The sequence below is a fragment of the Sturnira hondurensis genome, unplaced genomic scaffold, assembly GCF_014824575.4.
Source record: "Sturnira hondurensis isolate 20B ecotype Veracruz unplaced genomic scaffold, ASM1482457v3 Scaffold0005309, whole genome shotgun sequence".
In the NCBI taxonomy this organism is placed as follows: Eukaryota; Metazoa; Chordata; class Mammalia; order Chiroptera; family Phyllostomidae; genus Sturnira; species Sturnira hondurensis.
The window spans coordinates 943,646-959,281 of NW_028077940.1; the positions used below are offsets into that span (position 1 = coordinate 943,646).

The 15,636-nt window shown below is 49.0% G+C and overlaps 1 protein-coding gene across 2 annotated transcripts; it reads left to right on the plus strand.

Moving 5' to 3' along the window:
* Positions 1–331: 331 nt before the first annotated feature.
* On the plus strand, positions 332–15,608 carry DHX16 (DEAH-box helicase 16). Of its 2 annotated transcripts, XM_037046850.1 has the most exons (20): positions 332–731; positions 1,826–2,070; positions 2,170–2,332; positions 2,874–2,930; positions 4,992–5,246; positions 5,424–5,627; positions 5,707–5,898; positions 6,545–6,655; positions 6,827–6,942; positions 8,432–8,642; positions 8,826–8,924; positions 9,036–9,188; positions 11,278–11,418; positions 11,614–11,776; positions 11,876–11,994; positions 12,105–12,172; positions 12,818–12,980; positions 13,071–13,232; positions 13,688–13,861; positions 15,377–15,608. In XM_037046850.1, exons 1-20 carry the CDS (start codon positions 525–527, stop codon positions 15,503–15,505), a joined length of 3,132 nt encoding a protein of 1,043 aa, XP_036902745.1. In that variant the 5' UTR covers positions 332–524; the 3' UTR covers positions 15,506–15,608. The 2 variants fall into 2 exon arrangements, with proteins under 2 accessions (XP_036902745.1, XP_036902746.1); XM_037046851.1 differs by lacking the exons at positions 13,688–13,861; positions 15,377–15,608 and having other exon boundaries at positions 12,818–12,942; positions 13,071–13,163.
* Positions 15,609–15,636: the final 28 nt, after the last annotated feature.

Consider the following 15,636-nt stretch of genomic DNA (forward strand, 5'->3'; position numbering starts at 1 on the left):
TCAGGCCCCCAAGTAGGAACGTGCCCTGACTGGGAATCAAACCCACAACTTTCGGTCCGCAGCCCTTGCTCAGTCCATTGAGTCACACTAGCCGGTACAGGGATTGTTGTCTGATTGTTTTTGCTCTATCCCCAGTGACTAAAATTGTATCTAGCACACATTAGGCGCTCAGTATTTGTTGAATGAATGGGCGAGTGAAGCGTCCACGGGCTGACCATCAGGGGGCGACAGATACTCTGTAGGGCGGAAATGAAAAAGTTTTTCATTTCGAATTATGATACAGTTCCGCGAACTTTGAACTAGCTCGGCCACCGTAGTACTCCGGCCGGAAAAGCGCGGCCGCTTCCGGCTGTGCAGTCTGGGAAGACGGCTTTGGGATGTTGGAAACGGGTTTCTTAAGGAGGTAAGGCAGCACTTTTGCGAAGCTGAGGCTCCGGTCCGGGGCTCCAGGCTTCCGATCCGTCCGGCCGACAGTGAGGCTTCTAGAGACCCTTTCGGGCTGGGCTCAGGGAGCGTGGGTCGCCATGATGACGCCGGCGGGGCTGGAGCGCTGGGTACAGGACGAGCTGCACTCAGTGCTGGGACTAAGCGAGCGGCACGTGGCTCAGTTCCTGATCGGCACCGCGCACCGTTGCGGCTCGGCGGAGGAGTTCGTGCAGCGCCTGCGAGACACAGATACCCTGGACGTTAGCGGGCCCGCCAGGGACTTCGCGCTGAGACTCTGGAACAAGGTCTGGAGGGGAGGGAAGTAACTGGGGTGGGCCGGCGTGGGCGAGGCGGGAGAGGAGGTGAAGCAGGGGAGGGGGCCCTAGGTTATTTGTCCAGGTGTGGCGGGAATTAAGTGGTAAACTCAGTTCACAAACACTGAGGCTTTGTCTCCTGGGCACTGTGCTACGTTTTGGACGTCCAGCTCAGTGAAGATCAAGGAGGGCCAAATGTGTTTCTCGAACTTTAACATGCAATACATTCATCCAGAGCTCTTGTTAGAGGGCAGATTCCGACTCGGTAGGCCTAGGATGCGTGGGGTGTCTTAGTTCTATATTTCTAACAGATTTAACAAGTTTTCCAGGTGATGCTTGCAGTCCGAGGACCACACTTTGAGTAGTGAGGTGTGGAAAGTGCTGTGGGAGCATGGAAGGTGGGCGTGGTAATCAGGAAAAGCAGGTCCAAAGATACTCTGGAATTGTACGTAGAGAGGGGTGGATGAGTAAAGGTATAAAAGGTAAGATCCTAAAGGATAGGACTATGTATTTCTTGTCTTTGTATTTCTGCCATCTAATAGAGCACCTTACAGAATAGGTACTCAGAAGGTATGTAGTAAGAGTGCAAGTGTTCAGCATGTGGTAAATAGCCTAAGTGGCTGTTCCATCTGGTGTTTAGTGAGAGATGCGTTTAGAGTGTAAGTGATATGACATAGGAACTTTACATTAATCCTTTCACCAGTGTATCCCTGGAGTCTGGTACAGTGCCAGGCCTGTGACAGTCCTCTGCAAAACAGTTGTTGTAGCATGTCACTTCTTGTGTGGCACTGGGTCAATCGTTGGGAATAACAGGCTGAGCAATTGAAAATTGGGTTTGAGAATGTAAACTCCATGAGGGCAGGGATTTTTGTCTCTTTTGTTTATTTCTGGACTGGTACCTAACAAATCCTAGGACAGGCTTCAATAAATGTTAGTGACTGAGAGGAATTTTAGAAGCTGAGAGTTCCTGTTCAGGCTGATGAACATAGTGTGAAGGGAGGCAAGTTTAATATCAAGTAATTCTTTAAATTAGGAACAGGGCAAAGTGGGTAAAGTTCAGTTGTTCACATCCCTTCTGTTGACAGGTACCACGGAAGACGGTAGTAGAAAAGCCAGCTCGGGCAGCTGAGCGAGAGGCCCGAGCGCTGCTAGAGAAGAACCAATCTTATAAGTTGCTGGAAGACAGTGAGGAGAGCAGTGAGGAGACTGTGGGTAAGGCTGGGAACAGTCTCCAGAAGAAGCGTAAAAAACGGAAACACTTGAGGAAAAAATGCCAGAAGGAGGAAGATGAAGAAGAGGAAGAAGTTTCAGAGAAAGGGAAGAAGACAGGGTAAATCAGATGTAGGGTGAGAGAGGATGGGGCAGGTAGCGGATAGGATGATACACCTTCTGAGCTGAACTGCGTTTAATCCTCTGGGCTGAACTGCAGGGGGAGCAAACAGCAGACAGAGAAGTCTGAGTCTGAGGATGAATGGGAGCGGACAGAACGAGAGCGCCTTCAGGACCTGGAGGAACGTGATGCCTTCGCAGAGCGGGTCCGGCAGCGGGATAAGGATCGGACTCGAAATGTCCTGGAGCGGTCAGACAAGAAGGTGCATAGGAACAGCATGTTCTGTAATCCCCAGGAAGATCTCTGGGTCAAATCTGAAGGGGGTGTGATTGCAGAGATGGTGATATCCTGGAAGACAAGGGAATGCCTCTAGTGGAATGTTCACTTCTGTGGCGGGAGGATCCCTCTGGGTCCTCTGCTGGACCTGTAATGATAGAGATTCCTATCTAAGAAGGGGCATTTTTTCCTTTTTTTCTAATCTTTACTTGAGAATATGTTTATTGACTCTAGAGAGAGAGAAACATTGTTGTAAGAGAAAAACATCTGTCACATGCCTCCCACGCATTCCCTGACCAGGGATCAAACCTGCAACCTAGGTATGTGCCCTTACCGGGAATCAAACCCATAGCCCTTTTGTGTGTGGGATGATGCTCCAACCAACTGAGCCACCTGGCTAGGGCTCGAGGGTATGTTTCTTTGTGCTAGGAAACATCTGAATGATCATTCTGATTTTGGAGGAGGAATGGCTGTGGCTGTGGGGAATTTTGGCCTCACACCCCTCTACTCTTGGTTTCTTCTCCTAGGCTTATGAAGAGGCTCAGAAGCGCCTCAAGATGGCTGAGGAAGACCGGAAAGCCATGGTGAGTCCCCGTGCCCAGGAAGCCAAGATCAGAAGGCAGAAAGAAAGACTTTCTGATGGCATGGTTAGGGGTAGGGAGAAGAGATACAAAGGAATGCAGTGAGATTGCTGATGGAGTATTGGGTCTCTGGAGGAGAGGGCTTGGTTGGCAAGAGTCTGCTAAGGATGGACTTTTAAGTTGTAGAGGGAATGAAGCTACCCCCAAACCTTCCTTACTCTTTTCTTTTAGATCAGATCATCCTGTGTGTTAGTGAGAGAAATGTGAGACTTAACAAGGTGTAAGGCAGCTGGAAGGTGGGGCAGGGCAGCTGTCCCACTGCCTAGAGATATGTTGACCATTCAGCCTGTGTACACCAGGTCCAAATACCTTCCTGCCACCTCACCCTCCAACTCCCATGTGGCCTCCCTCTGGTTTCCTGGGTGGTTCTTCCCACTGCAGGAACAGAGCTCTTGTAATGGATGAACTGGACTTGTTCTAATGTGCGTCTGGGGAGGGCAGGCAGTTTTTCAAAGGCCCTGTCTTTCCAAGTAAGCTCACACTTGGGTTTACCAAAAGAATTTTGAGACTCTTGGTGTCCTAAGAATGGCCTAGTGGCCATAAGGTCTCCTGACTGACCAACCCATGTCATGTCTCACCCCATAAAATGACTGTGGTCAGGGACTTCTGGCCCATCACTTAGTACTGGTGCAGTGTTTTTATTTGCCTGAATTAAATTTTTTTGTTGTTTTTCCAATTGTGAAAACTTTAGGAAAAAATAGGAAAGTTGAATAGTATAATGAACACTTATACAGACTATTTTAGTTAAAAAGTTGTGTGGTATTTGCAATGTCTATGTAAATGTGGGCTTCTCTCCCTCTTTAGAACCATTTAAGAGTTTTAGATGTCATAGCACTTTATCCCATCATCATAAGAATAAAAGCATTCTCCCCTAAAACCATAGTGCCATTGTCACACCCAAGAAGATAAATAGTAATTCTTTTTTTTTTTTTAAGATTTTATTTATCTTTAGAGGGGAAGGGAAGAAGAGAAGAAGAGAAATATCAATGTATGGTTGCCTCTCGTGAGTCCCCTGCTGGGAACTGGCCTGCAACCCAGGCATGTGCCCTACTGGGAATCGAACTGCGATTGTGTGGTTTGAAGGCCCACAATCAGTCCACTGTGCTACACCAGCCAAGGCTCCCATATTTTAAAAAGATCCATCTATCGCACCCATCGTTCTGAAGGAGTATTTTATTTTGGTTCTCAAATTAGGTCATGAGCATAAACTCCCTTTTAAGTCTCTATAGAACAAACAGTAAAAGTCCAGCAATTAAACGGAACTGAAACCCCCAGGGGCAGCTATGGCAGGTTTTTGCCACTGCAGTAGAAGAGCTTGTCTCCATCCAGGGTGAGAACTGAGAAAGGCCTTAAGGATATGGCCAGTCTTCTGTCATCTACAGTGTGTCCTGAAAAGCATGTATCAGAGGAAATGGGTAGAAGCCAAATGACACATGGTATGAAGGGAGTTTTCCCAGGAGCTTAGCATTCCAGTTGCATCTTGCCTCACAGAGCCATTCTCTGATGCTGTCCTTCCCCTTCCCCAAACTACAGTCATTCACTTTACAATCAGGGAGCATCTATCTGGGATGAAGATGACTTACTACTGGTGCCTCCATTGGTTTCCATTTCTCACTTGTTTTCAGTTTGAGACCTGTGCTTCTAAGTGCTGGTATAAGCCCTTTTGTTTTCTCCATTTTCAGTAACTCAAATAAAATAGAAGAGTAAAATATGAAATATTCAAATAGTTTGCTTAATACATTTACATTGACAAAGATGGTGAAAGTTGCTTCAGAGGACTTCTGGCTGGACACTGCTGCTGGAAGGCGGTGTATGGTGTCTGCATGAGGCCTTCATAGGCCCAGCTTAGGCCATGCCATTAGGGTGCACATTGCAAAGAAAAGATACAGGACTGATGTTTAGGTTCTCGTTCCAGTCTGTCAGAGTCTGTCATTGGTACAAGCAGGTAGGGAAAGGGGCTTCCCTTCCAGCAGGATGAGGATTTGACTATCCTGTGCTGACCAGGTTCCTGAGCTGCGGAAGAAATCTCGCCGAGAGTACCTAGCTAAGCGGGAGCGAGAGAAGCTTGAGGACCTGGAGGCTGAGCTGGCGGATGAGGAGTTCCTTTTCGGGGATGTGGAGCTGAGCCAACATGAGCAGTGGGAGCTCAAATACAAGCGGCGAGTGCGGGATCTGGCCCGGGAGTACCGAGCGGCAGGGGAGCAGGAAAAGCTGGAGGCCACCAATCGCTACCACATGCCAGAGGAGACCCGAGGACAGGTGAGGCGAAGAGGCATCCACCTTAGCCCTGGTCCCTGAGCTGAGGGAGGGAAGGTGTTGGATGTTGAGTTCGCCCCTTCCTTGTCTTCCCTTTCCCAGTGGGCCAGGGTCCTGATGGGGAAGAAGGGACTGGGCAGAGAGGGCAGCCTGTGTCTTCATGTGTCCTTCTCTGCACAGCCAGCACGAGCTGTGGATCTTGTGGAGGAGGAATCAGGTGCCCCTGGGGAGGAGCAGCGACGCTGGGAGGAGGCCCGACTGGGGGCTGCCTCCCTGAAGTTTGGGGCCCGAGATGCTGCTTCCCAGGAGCCCAAGTATCAGTTGGTACTAGAGGAAGAGGAGACCATCGAGTTTGTCCAGGCCACTCAGCTCCAGGGTGACGAGGTGAGGCAGAGCTCTGGGACTTTGTGAAGAGGATGAGAAGCTGGGTCTTAAAGCTCATGCCCCTTTTTCTCCTTCTCAGGAGCCGTCAGCTCCACCCACTTCTACCCAGGCCCAACAGAAGGAGTCCATCCAGGCCATCCGCCGAAGCCTTCCTGTGTACCCGTTCCGGGAGGATCTCCTGGCTGCTATTACTAATCATCAGGTCCTCATTATCGAGGGTGAAACAGGCTCGGGAAAGACCACCCAAATCCCACAGTATCTCTTTGAGGAGGTATGTCACCCACATCCTCCAGGCTGCTGGGTCTCACCCATTGACAAGTACAGTCCTGTCAGAGCTCCTTTTCCATCATAGTTTTAGGAGTTGCTCACCTCCATTTTAGTCATTTTCCACTAAATGGTGAGGTTCTTGAGAATATGGACCATCCTTTCCACATTTCTGTTCTCACTGCCTGTCCACAGTGCCTCTGACTGGTAGACATTCCCTGTGTTCATACTGGAAGAGGGTATAGACAACCAGATGGTGGGGTGTGTGTGAACATGGACTCCGTACTCCTATCCAGCTTGGCCTCTGCTCCTCTGCAGGGTCCAAACAATGAAGAGTAAAAGGATTTCTTTTCCTTCCTTTGTACTTTTATTTCCCATCACTTCTGAGTCTGTGGCTCTGTTCTGTCCTTTCCCAGCTCAATCAAGCTGACTCCAGAACTTGATTCCTCAAAGGGCTGGGACTGCCAGGGATGGATGAGGACCCTTTTGAGGGCCCTGGGTCTGCTATCCTATCCACTTGCCTCCCTATATGGATTTCAGCATCAGTCTATTCCCTCCTTTCCACCTGCCCTGCATTTACAACTTTTTAATCTGAATTGTCCTGGGCCCCAGGGCCATATTTAGCAAGGGGAGACCTTTCTTCTGTCATTCAGGGTTATACCAAGAATGGTATGAAGATTGCCTGCACTCAGCCCAGGAGAGTGGCTGCCATGAGTGTGGCTGCCCGAGTGGCCCGGGAGATGGGTGTAAAGCTTGGGAATGAGGTGAGGTCTGGCGTGACTGATGGGTGGGGAGAGCCCCGTGGGTCTAGAACTCTGCCCACACTGCCCTCAGGTTCCCACACCAAGTCCAGACACTGGCCCCTTGTCCTCTAGCTATGCATTCCCTTCAGGGAACACCAGCCTACTTCCTGTCGTTAATGGCCCCCTCAACAGGTTGGCTACAGCATCCGCTTTGAGGATTGCACGTCAGAGCGAACAGTCCTCCGCTATATGACAGATGGGATGCTTCTTCGAGAGTTCCTCTCTGAGCCCGACCTTGCAAGTTACAGGTATAGACAGGTTTCAGTGTCCCACAGGGGAACCATCCACTTTTTCCTCCTGCAGGGTCTCCTCCCCCTTTGTGCCTTCCATTTGTCCTTACCTTTGACCTTTTTCACTCCTTTCTGCCCCAACCTCCTGTCAGTTGGGCTGTTGTCTTTATATGAATCCACCAGTTCTTGCATCTTTGTGATCCTGGCAGTCCTAGAGCTGGTCTCCATGCACCATAGAGATGGGGCTGGAGGGCAGAAGATAATAGAGAGAAAGTCCCTCCTTCCCTTGCCAGTTGTTTCCAGAATGGTAGGGTAGAGCGGGCAGGGACTTGAAAAACCATCTGAAGACCACCTGAAGAAATTTAAAGTGTTCAGCTTACAGGGGAGAAATTCAAGGGAGACAACCTGGTTTCCTCTAGAAATGTGAAGGGCTCTTACATGGAAAGGGGGTCAGACTTGTTTTGTGTGACCCCAGAGGGCACATCTAGGAACCAGTGTTACAGGGAGATGAATTTCAGCTCAATACCAAGAAGCTGTAGAGTGGCAGAGTTTGCCGTGTCTGTGAATGGTGAATTCTCAGTGCTGCATTGACCCAGTGGAAATTGGATGATGAGCATGTGTTTAGGGAAGTCACCGTGAGGGGAGATGAGCATCATGTTGAGGAGTTAGGCCATCTGAGTAGGAGCTGTGAATTTCTGGTCCCCAAAGATCAGAGTGCCGCCATAGAACAGATATGATTTGACCTTTCACAGCACTTCCAAAAATCTCTGAGAACCCATGGGAGGTTAGCTGATACAAGAATATTTGGGGTATGGGACTTTCCCATCAGCCCCAGGCTTAAATACCTGGGAGCTTCATCATCAGGGACAGGGTTAGGCACAAAGGGTTGAGGTTGGTGGCGAGGTCCTACAGGCTTGGCTGCCATCAAAAATACAAAGACTAAAGCAAGGAGAAAGAAGGTGCACACGTATAACTAATTTTGAAGATAAGCCTGCAGAAGCTTCTAAGGTTGGGTTAAGAAGGCTTACTAGCCTTCTCTATAAAAAGCAGCAGGCCCAACAGTGATGTGTAGCAACAGCCCCGCAGGGGCCTGGAAGCTTCTGGGCTGTTCTGGTGGCACAGGTCCATCTGTCCATCCCCAGCCAGACTGGGGGGCCAGCCTTATTGAAAGAGGCCATTCCCTCACATTTTTTCCTTTTAAAACAGATACTCTTTTTTCTATTGACTCTAGCAGACTCTTGTCTCTGATCCGGAGCAGGATGTCTGATTTGGCTTGGCTTCAACTTTCATCCTCCTAATATTGGCAGCTGTTGTTTGCCCAAGCTGAGAGTCTGCCAACCTGGTCTTCTCCAACTTTCTGTTGGTATTAGTTAACTGGGGTGATTTGCTTCTCTTAGAGCCCCCTTCTCCCACAGTCACCCTTGGACTCTTTGCCTCTATCTGTACCTTCCTCAGGGAACTGCATTGCTCAGCTCTCCTTACTCACTGCTCCCTGTTCCTTCCCCAGTGTGGTGATGGTGGATGAGGCTCATGAGCGGACCTTGCACACAGACATCCTCTTTGGATTAATCAAAGATGTTGCTCGCTTCCGACCTGAGCTCAAAGTTCTGGTGGCTTCAGCCACACTGGACACAGCCCGTTTTTCCACCTTCTTTGATGATGCTCCAGTCTTCCGAATCCCTGGACGCCGGTTTCCAGTTGACATCTTCTATACCAAGGTGTCCCCCTCAGGGAGGATAGGCTTAAGTGTGAGGTGTGAAGCTGGGGGAAGTTGTCCCAAGGAGGGCAGGGTGGAATGGAGAGTCCAAAGGGGATCTGGGATAAAGTGTGTGTGGAGCTGGGAGGAGAGGAGGAGGCTTGCCTGAGCTAGTGGCTTTCCTGAGCCCTCTCCTCCACCCCAGGCTCCAGAGGCTGACTACCTGGAAGCCTGTGTAGTGTCTGTGCTACAAATTCATGTGACCCAGCCCCCTGGAGATGTTCTAGTGTTCCTGACAGGGCAGGTGAGTGAGGTGGGGGAGGGGCAATGATATTTGTGTCCCAGGGGAAGATGAGGCTGGCAGATTGGGCTTTGTGATTCTGGGTTCCTGCTGCTCTCTCCACCCCAAATCCAGGAGGAGATTGAGGCCGCTTGCGAGATGCTTCAGGATCGCTGCCGCCGCCTGGGCTCCAAAATTAGGGAGCTGCTGGTGCTACCCATTTATGCCAATCTGCCTTCTGACATGCAGGCTCGCATCTTCCAGCCCACGCCGCAGGGGGCACGGAAGGTAAGTTGCAGAAACCTACTTTTTTCACCCCTGTAGTTCCACAAGTAGCAGTGAGAAAGAAAGGGTGTACCTACCCTGTGCAACGTGTATCCTGGGCATTGCTGTGGCCACAGGCTCAGGAGCAGTTAGTCACTTACCTCTGGAGAGAGAGGATGAATACAGTGTGGATTGAGAGATAGCCAAATGCATGAGGAAAAGGGGTGCCTTTGGTGAACTGGGACGTGGGGTTTGATTTGCACCTTTAAGAAAAATGGGCCCTGCCTGGTGTGGCTCAGTGGATTGAGTGCAGGCCTGCGACTCAGACGATCGCCATTCGATTCCCAGTCAGGGCACATGCCTGGGTTGCAGGCCAGTTCCCTGCAGGCCAACTCCCAGCAGGGGCGCACGAAAGGCAACCATACATTGATGTTTCGCTCCCTCTCTCCTTCCCTTCCCCTCTAAAGATAAATAAATAAAATCTTTAAAAAAAGAAAAAGAAAAATGGCAAGGCCCTGGCTCAGGTGGTGTGGCTCAGTGGATTGAATGCCAGCCTGCAAACCAAAGGGTTGCTGGTTCAATTCCCGGTCGGGGCACATGCCTGGGTTGCAGGCCAAGTCCCCAATAGGGAGCATGTGAGAGGCAACCACACATTGATATTTCTCTCCCTCTCTTCCTTTCTCTCTAAAAATAAGTCAGTAAAATCTTAAAATGAAAAAAAAAGGAAAAATGACAAGGAGGTCAGAGGAAACCATAGATATATTTGAGATCAGAGTCTAAGGTTCAGTGGAAGGTTCATGTGGTAAAGCAGTGGGAGACAAGCTAAAACCAACTTCAGAGTAGATTAAGGAGGGCCCTGGGTGGCAGGTAGAAGAATTTGGACTTTAGACAGTTGAATGGCAATCAGGATTTTTGAGCAAAGGTGTAACTTTCATAAAGCACTATTGACTGGGTTCTGTTTGGGGGAATGGGGATACAGTGATGAACAAAATAAAGTTCCTGGCCTTGCAGAGTTTCCAGTCTAGTGTAAATCAGGAGACAGTGGGCATCTCAGTATGTTAATGTCCATTTGTGATAACTGCTATGAAGAGATACGGTGCAGCCTAGGAAGATGCAGTCCCACTCTCAGTGGGACTGCAACATGGCAGGGAGGAATTTTCCTGGGAGTCTACACTCCTCTCCTTCTCCAATAAAGTGAAAGTGAAGCAGAAACCTTAACTTGGTGAAGGAGGGAGCCAGGCTGGTATCCTGGAGAGGAGTGCACCCAGCAGAGGGATGGACTCTTGCAAAGGACCTGAGCACGGACTAAGGAGTGTGCTTTGCCTGGCCAGGGAACATGGTTCTGGGGAATGCAGAAAGGCTAGAGGACTCATCACCTGAACAGGTTTCGATAAAATGTCATGTAGGATCGCGAGCCATTGGAGGATAGTGGAGTGATGTGACAGTGGAGTGATAGTGGAGTTTGTGGGACGGTGCCCAATCCACTGAGCCGTATCAGCCAGGGCATGGGTGTACATTTTAAAAGGACTATTCTGGGATGCCACATAACCCAGGCAGGAGTAGAAGTAGGAAGGCTTGTTAGTGGGCTTTTGCAGGCAGTAATGTGTGAAGGTGACTGTAAAGTGCTGGCAGAGAAGATGGGCGCAGGAACCCAGATAGGCTCGTAACCTATCTCTGAAAAACCCATTAACCCTCTTCTCTATTTCCTTTCCATATTGTGTTCCTTCTGAGCCACCCTTCTCCTGGCTTATCCCCCTCTGTGACTTTGGACACTAACCCCCTCAGCTCCTGCCTCTTATTTGCTCCTGCTTGTCTACTCCACAGCTTCCAGGATTACTTTTTCTTTTTTTTTTTAAATAAAGATTCTTATTTATTTATCTTTAGAGGGGAAGGGAAGGAGAGAAGGAGAGAAATATCAATGTACGGTTGCCTCTCGTGAGTCCCCTGCTGGGAACTAGCCTGCAACCCAGACATGTGCCCTGACTGGGAATCGAACCGCAATTATGTGGTTCGCAGGCCTGCGCTCAATCCACTGAGCTACACCAGCCAGGGCTATTTTTTCTACATAACTAGGATGTTGGGTTCTCCGAGTGACCCATATCCCCTCACTCAGGTGGTTGTGGCAACGAACATTGCTGAGACTTCACTCACGATTGAGGGCATCATTTACGTGCTGGATCCAGGGTTCTGTAAGCAGAAGAGCTACAACCCCCGCACAGGAATGGAATCACTCACGGTCACACCCTGCAGCAAGGTCAGCATGGGCTCCAGTAGGGGGTCTCCGTCGGGGAGTGGGAGGTGGAATGAGCCCACAGGAAGGTCCCACTCAGAAGCCTGTGGGGGGTTGTTAGAGGATGGAATCACATCCTCCTAGGTGTCTTGTGTAAATACTGCCCTTTCTCTTTCTCTCACCCAGTTGTCAGCCAGCCTGCCTCTCCTTTCTTTCCAGGCTTCAGCCAATCAGCGAGCTGGTCGGGCAGGCCGGGTGGCTGCAGGGAAGTGCTTCCGCCTGTATACCGCTTGGGCCTATCAGCATGAGCTGGAGGAGACCACGGTGCCAGAGATCCAAAGGACCAGCCTAGGCAATGTTGTGTTACTGCTCAAGAGCTTAGGTGAGTGGGGTCCCACAGTTCTCCTGAGAGAGGGAGATGGGACTGGAGACACTGGTCTTTGTAAAGGGTTCTGTTCTAACCTCTCATATCTTTCTGCAGGGATTCATGACCTCATGCACTTTGATTTCCTGGACCCTCCACCCTATGAGACTCTGCTGCTGGCTTTGGAGCAGCTGTATGCTCTGGGAGCCCTCAACCACCTTGGGGAGCTCACCACGGTGAGGTGGGAGGGCAGTGGGCTGGGATAGGATAAAGGGGTCAGGTTGACCCCGTGAGTGGTGGGAGGACACCTGAGAATAGGACTGGCTTCCATCTTATCTCTTCTTAGTCTGGTCGAAAGATGGCAGAGCTGCCAGTGGACCCCATGCTGTCTAAAATGATCCTGGCCTCTGAGAAGTAAGTCCCCCACCCCAAATGGGCTATCAGCCCACAAACTGGCCATTGCTTCTCCTGTGTCTGGGGCTGTCTTTGTTTTCTTGCCTTTTTTCTCAGTACCATATTATTCTTTAACAAATGACAAGTTATTAGGGCCAGTAAGGTACTGTGCTATCCTTGATCATGATATCAAATGGGAAACACATAGGAAATTTGGGTGTATGAATGGAAGTGAAAGACTTTTCATCTGAGGAGTGCGGAGTGAGGGCTGGTATGGGGACTTACTCATGCCTAAGGTTGCAGACTGGAACATTTAGATGTGGCTGTGGAGGGACCACCTTTAAATGCTATAGTTGAAGTCAAGTTACCACATGAGTTTAAAGGAACTTGGGCATTCCCCAGTGCACTTAATGCACACCTGCCTACTGTGGACTGCTCAGAGGTGCCAGTCCTTTCCTTTGTAACTCAGTCATCTGCAGCCCTGTCTCCTTGACCCCTATGCTATTGCTGCTGTCACCAAATCTAGCCTCTGATTTGTAGCCATTATCCTAATCAGCAGTCCACATGTGAGGACATGTGCATCACACAACAGACACTTTCCCCCACTGTTTGTCTGTTCTTACAGCTTGCTTTGAACTCTCATGCTTTTTTCCCTTTCTGATCCAGGTACAGCTGTTCAGAGGAGATCCTGACAGTAGCTGCCATGCTGTCTGTCAACAACTCCATCTTCTACCGACCCAAGGACAAGGTCGTCCATGCTGACAATGCCCGTGTCAACTTCTTCCTCCCTGGTGGGGACCACTTGGTTTTGCTAAACGTTTATACACAGGTCACTGGGCTTGGGTAAATGGGAATGAGGGAGACATGGGGGACTCTGGTTCTACTGTATACTTATGCCACTTTTGAAACCTCTTCACAGTGGGCTGAGAGTGGTTACTCTTCACAGTGGTGCTATGAGAACTTTGTCCAGTTCAGATCTATGCGCCGAGCACGGGATGTACGGGAACAGCTGGAGGGACTCTTGGAGCGTGTGGAAGTTGGTCTCAGTTCCTGCCAGGGGGACTATATTCGTGTACGCAAGGTTAGCATTTTTTTAATCCTCACTCGAGGATGTATTTACTGATTTTAGAGAGATGAAGTGGGAAGAGAGAGAAATATTGATCGATTGCCTCCCTTACGTACCCCAACCGGCAGTTGAACCCACAACCTTTTAGTGTATGGGTCAATGCTCCAACTCAAGTCAGTTACCTGGCCAACACAAGGTTCCATTTTTAGTCCACCCAGGGTCTCCCAAGGAGCAAGCCTCCCTCTGGGACCTTGGCAGCCCCTCTAGCCTAAGATTGTGCCCTCTTCTCCTTGTGGAAGGAGTCTTTTCCTGTGCTTTATGCCCAGGCTACTGCAGGGTTCTTCTCAGTGGGTTCTTCACACATCCCTTACCATTCTAGTCCTCCAGAAGCCTGAATTAAAAACAGGTAGTGAGTGCTGAGGGTTCCTGAGTGGCTTTTCTATTGACATTCTTTCCTGCCTGCTCCTTAGGCCATCACTGCCGGTTACTTTTATCACACAGCACGGTTGACTAGAAGTGGCTACAGAACAGTGAAGCAACAACAGACAGTGTTCATTCACCCCAACTCCTCCCTCTTTGAGGAACAGCCTCGCTGGCTGCTCTACCATGAACTTGTCTTGACCACCAAGGAGTTCATGAGACAGGTGAGGGGACGATCCCCTGCCCAGGCAGGTGGAAATTGTAGACAGGTGGGTATCCTGGCAAGCTAAAATCCTAGGTTCAATTTGCTTGGACTGACAGAGAACCCGGAAAATATACTGGTTTAAGGTAGGATAAAATAGAAACGCACCATTAACAGCTGACTCGGCATCTTCTAAGATACGATCATTGTATATTTATTCAATGAATATTTGAATGGCTGTTGTCACAGTGTTTGGGTGTTGGGTGATAACCTGAGTGTACTTTACAGTCTTTGTTTTTAAGGGTTTTTTTGTTGTTGTTTTAGGAATAGCCTACTTGGAATCCTGAATAGCATGTAGAAATGTGACAGCCACTGGAGGGTACGAGGGGGGGACACAAAAAGACCTGGAATTTAGTTATAAAAAATTGTGTATTCTTACATGTTGAAACTTTAGTCACCTTCAAAGTACTCTCCATTTGATGAAGTACATCTTATCGAAATGTGTTTTTCCATTGCTCAAAAGTTTTTGAACTCACCCTGGCTAGTGTAGCTCAGTGGATTGAGCGCGGGCCTGTGAACCAGATGATCGCGGTTCAATTCCCAGTCAGGGCACATGCCTGGGTTGCGGGCCAGTTCCCGGCAGGGGCTAGTTCCCAGCAGGGGATGCACAAGAACCAACCATACATTGATATTTCTCTTCCTCTCTCCTTCCCTTCCCCTCTAAAAATAAATATTTTTAAAAAAGTTTTTGAACTCATCAATTTTGATGCCTTTTAGTGCTTATGCCATTTTTTTATAAATCAGTATTTTATTTTATTTTTTAAAGATTTTATTTATTCATCTTTAGAGAGGAAGAGAAGGAGAGAAACATCAATGTATGGTTGCCTCTCGTGAGTCCCCTGCTGGGAACTGGCCTGCAACCCAGGCATGTGCCCTGACTGGGAATCGAACCGCGATTGTGTGATTTGCAGGCCCACACTCAAATCCACTGAGCTATACCAGCCAGGGCTCTTACGTCATTTTTTGTTTCTCCTCTCCACATCAGCAGAATGAGGACTTTTCATCCAGGGAAACAAAAAAAAGTTGACTTTTTCCATCTAGGGAAGCAAGCAAAAAATTGCTTGGGGTGAATTGGGTGAACAGGAAAGGGTGGGGCACTGGGGTCATGACCTGCAGAACAGTGTGGTGTGTGGGCAGGTGTCCTCGTAAATCACTGGGCATGCAATAGGCAAATGCAGTGACAATCTTCAAAAAAAATTCACTGAAGCCACACACAGCCTCTAACAATGCCAGCTGGTATACTAACAATGGATGGGCGCCCAGAACACTCACCTAGTGGGGGAAGCCTGTACTACAAGGTGCCTGCCCTGCAGAAGATAATTTCTGGGGCGGGTTTTGGGTCCCCCCTTATATAGTATTAGAGCCCTGCACCTTCCCCCTAGTCCTGCAGTAAGATGGGAAGAATTTCTTTTGAACATACACACATTAGAGTCTAGGTTGGAAAGACAGGAACTCTGTTTTTTTTCTTCCCTTCTAGGTATTGGAGATTGAGAGCAGTTGGCTTCTGGAGGTGGCACCCCACTACTATAAGGCCAAGGAACTAGAAGATCCCCACGCTAAGAAAATGCCCAAAAAAACAGGCAAGACGCGGGAAGAACTAGGGTAAAGAAAAGGGGACATACTCAGAACCCAACACCAGCTCCTTTTCCTTCTACACATTATTTAATATCTATTAATAAAAAGTTTTAGAATAAAGTTTATGGGAACTTCTGGAATCCAGATAAAGTGACATGGAAA

What these genes read in the sequence shown, in the direction of transcription:
- DHX16 (XM_037046850.1), top strand. Translation starts at nt 525, where the DNA reads ATGATGACGCCGGCGGGGCTGGAGCGCTGGGTACAGGACGAGCTGCAC. An exon ending in CAGAGGAGACCCGAGGACAG is followed by an intron (nt 5,247 to 5,423) that starts GTGAGGCGAAGA and finishes TTCTCTGCACAG; the next exon opens with CCAGCACGAGCTGTGGATCT. An exon ending in ACCTTGGGGAGCTCACCACG is followed by an intron (nt 11,995 to 12,104) that starts GTGAGGTGGGAG and finishes ATCTCTTCTTAG; the next exon opens with TCTGGTCGAAAGATGGCAGA.